Genomic DNA, 2,944 nt, shown 5'->3' on the forward strand with positions numbered 1-2,944 from the left:
GGAGGCTGGCGTCTGCTACATACTTTCTTAGAAGTATACAGACCTTGGCGTAACAGTTTCACACCGTGCGTCGCATTAAAAACTGTGATGGGATTGCTTATTGGTTTTCAATCATCTTAATTACATCGATTGCCATTGTTTTCACAGTATTGGTGAGAAAAATTTTAATATTATGACTAAATTAATAATTTTTAATCTAACACCATACCAAACAAATTATAAAACATATATTGTTGTAGTTTAATTATGCATATCATTATGATATCATAAGAACCGTAAATCGTTTGCACAGCACTATGGTTCGTTTTGATCTTTTTTGTATGACATTTGCACATCGTTCAATTTTTTAGTTTTGCATCGTTTGTGATGCGTCATTCCATTTACGTCAAATATCAGAGTACATTATTAGCGCATCAGCGTATTTAAAAATAGAACTAGAATACGTTAGGAGTATTCAAAAGCGCTGGTTGATTACTAACTTACAGAAAATTTGAAATTTGTATATTGTATATTGTGACAGGATTAAACGACTGAAGTGTACAGGTGACCAATAACCACGAATAACCATAGATTTTTACCACAATATTATGTATATTATATATTATGTTTGTGATTTATGAGTTTATGACTATTATTTACAATTTAATATTATATTGGCCAATTAATTTTTAATTTTATATAAGTACCTAAACTTGTTATAGTATGTGTGAATCATAACAATATTGTAAAATGTTTAACTTCATTCAGAATATATGTATATAGATCTCGTAATATTTAATGTACACTTTATGTAGGTACTTTTCAATAGGTATATTTTATTGTACCGTTCTATTGTCGATAAGTTGAAGAGCAAACGATAATCGGCCACTTATGTACAAACGAATTACAATTTTTTGGCACAGATAAACATACGATACATATACGTTATAGACTTATAGTTATACCCGAGTAATTCAAATTGATTTAGCACATCATATAGCCATAAATGTAAGCTATAGTGAATTATGAATATAAATTACCTATAATTATTTTATAGTTTATTATCATACTATGATAATATAACTTATAAAATGCATAATCTTAATTTTATAAAGGTGGGCGAGTGGGTGTCGCTCTGCTGTACAGTATGGTGCAAGTAGGTCACTGTAATGAATTGTGTTAAATTTTAATTCAATGATTTAATATCATTGTATAAGAAAAACGATTCTGAGCGGAGACGGTTTGTCAGTCTAGATATTTTATATTTTGTTATTATTTATTTTATTATGTAAGTTGAATTATTATTAAAATATTATAATTTTTTATCCGTTTCTATGGTGATAAACAAAGTGTTAGAAATTAAAATCCCATTATTAGCGTTTTTTCGTAATTTTCCAATGATTTTACCCGTGGCATTAAATAACTATTGAGAAAATCGAAAAATTACCCCCAAAGTACCATCTTGATCCAATTTGCTAAAAGATAAGGTGTTATATGTTGAAATCGAAACTCTTCTTCTGGAAAAAATTTTGTATACAGGATATAAAAAGAATAAAAAATAAATAAAAAATAAAAAATAAATAAACACCATTGTAAAAACAATAGCTTCCTCGCTCCACTCAGAATCTAAAATTGGAAACTGAAAATGTCCGTAAATAGTTTAAAACAAAACAATACTTTTTGAAAATTTTACTGCTCTGTTAGTTATTTTTTTTACTTGTTAAATGGATAAACGAATATTTTATATAATTCCAAAAGTATTGATATAAAAATATTATTTTATTTTTTTATTTCAAGTTCGACCATCGGTGTGGGGGGAAGTTTCCTCCTTAGGAATTTTTAAATACATGTATACTGAAATATAAATTTTACTATAACTAATATTAGATTATAAGTAATTTTTATCTTGCCCTGGATGAGGTTTTATTCTGCGGGATACTACATTATCGTTACATATGCAGGCAACAGTTCAAATTAAAAAATGATATATTACAATATATTTTGTACTGAGTCAATATTTTGAATTCTGCGATCGTTATTTTAGGGAGGTCTGAGGTCAGCTATCCTTGCAGACGCCGTACAGAGTTTAGTGATGATCGGTTGCAGCATAATGATCATTATTCACGGATTCTTTATAGCTAAAGGTCCGCTGAATGTGTTCGAAGTGACCAAGGAACGAGACAGACTGGACTTTTTCAAGTATGTGTAGATAACCAATCACCTGGATCCATAAGACAGGTGTGTGACGATCAGCTTTTTGTATTATTTCAGTTTCAACATGGACCCCACGCTTCGTGTATCGACGGTGTCCGCCACTCTTGGTCAGCTGTTCATGACGCTTTCGATGTTCGGATGCCAACAAAATCTTGTTCAACGCTATTTTAGTATGGACTCTCAGAAACAAGTTGAAAAGTAATTAAATGCGAACAGTTTTATATTCGAAATGGCAGCCATATGTTTATGTTTGGTCAAGGCATTTCTTCAAATTCGTAACGTTTGCCTAGGGCTTTGTGGCTAACCATACCGTTGACGATATTCCTCTTCAGTCTATCGTGGATTGTCGGTATGGTGATATTCACGGTGTACGCTGATTGCGATCCTCGAGCACTTGGATACATATCGGAGATCGACGAGATCATACCTTTTTACATTGAAGACAGATTTTACTTTTTGCCGGGTTTCATGGGCCTCGTATTGGCCACCTTATTCAACAGTGGACTCAGGTAAATCAATTAAATTTGTCTTAATGTTACTTATGCTTACCTATTATATTTCTCCCTACGTGTCCAATAACGGAACTTTGATTTACAGTATAGTGTCCAATTTAAATTCAATCTCCACTGTTGCTTGGGAAGATTTTGTCTCACAAATACCAATATTCAAAGGTACCAGTGAAAAGAACCAATTGTGGTGCATTAAAATCATAAGTAAGTCATAAATCTGTTGTTCTATTTAACCTTAAAAT

General features: G+C 31.2%; 1 protein-coding gene across 1 annotated transcript in view; it reads left to right on the forward strand.

Annotated features, from left to right (window-relative positions):
* The first annotated feature begins 80 nt into the window (after positions 1–80).
* LOC100570626 (sodium-coupled monocarboxylate transporter 2-like) overlaps positions 81–2,944 on the forward strand; it is a 4,725-nt gene continuing 1,861 nt past the window's right edge. The window contains exons 1-5 of the mRNA XM_029490036.1: positions 81–152; positions 2,024–2,178; positions 2,251–2,391; positions 2,484–2,702; positions 2,791–2,914. Of these exons, the coding sequence (XP_029345896.1) occupies positions 2,072–2,178; positions 2,251–2,391; positions 2,484–2,702; positions 2,791–2,914 (591 nt within the window). The 5' untranslated portion in view covers positions 81–152; positions 2,024–2,071. The remainder of the gene's footprint in view (positions 153–2,023; positions 2,179–2,250; positions 2,392–2,483; positions 2,703–2,790; positions 2,915–2,944) is intronic.

The sequence above is a fragment of the Acyrthosiphon pisum genome, chromosome A2 (genome assembly GCF_005508785.2).
Source record: "Acyrthosiphon pisum isolate AL4f chromosome A2, pea_aphid_22Mar2018_4r6ur, whole genome shotgun sequence".
NCBI classification, from domain to species: domain Eukaryota; kingdom Metazoa; phylum Arthropoda; class Insecta; order Hemiptera; family Aphididae; genus Acyrthosiphon; species Acyrthosiphon pisum.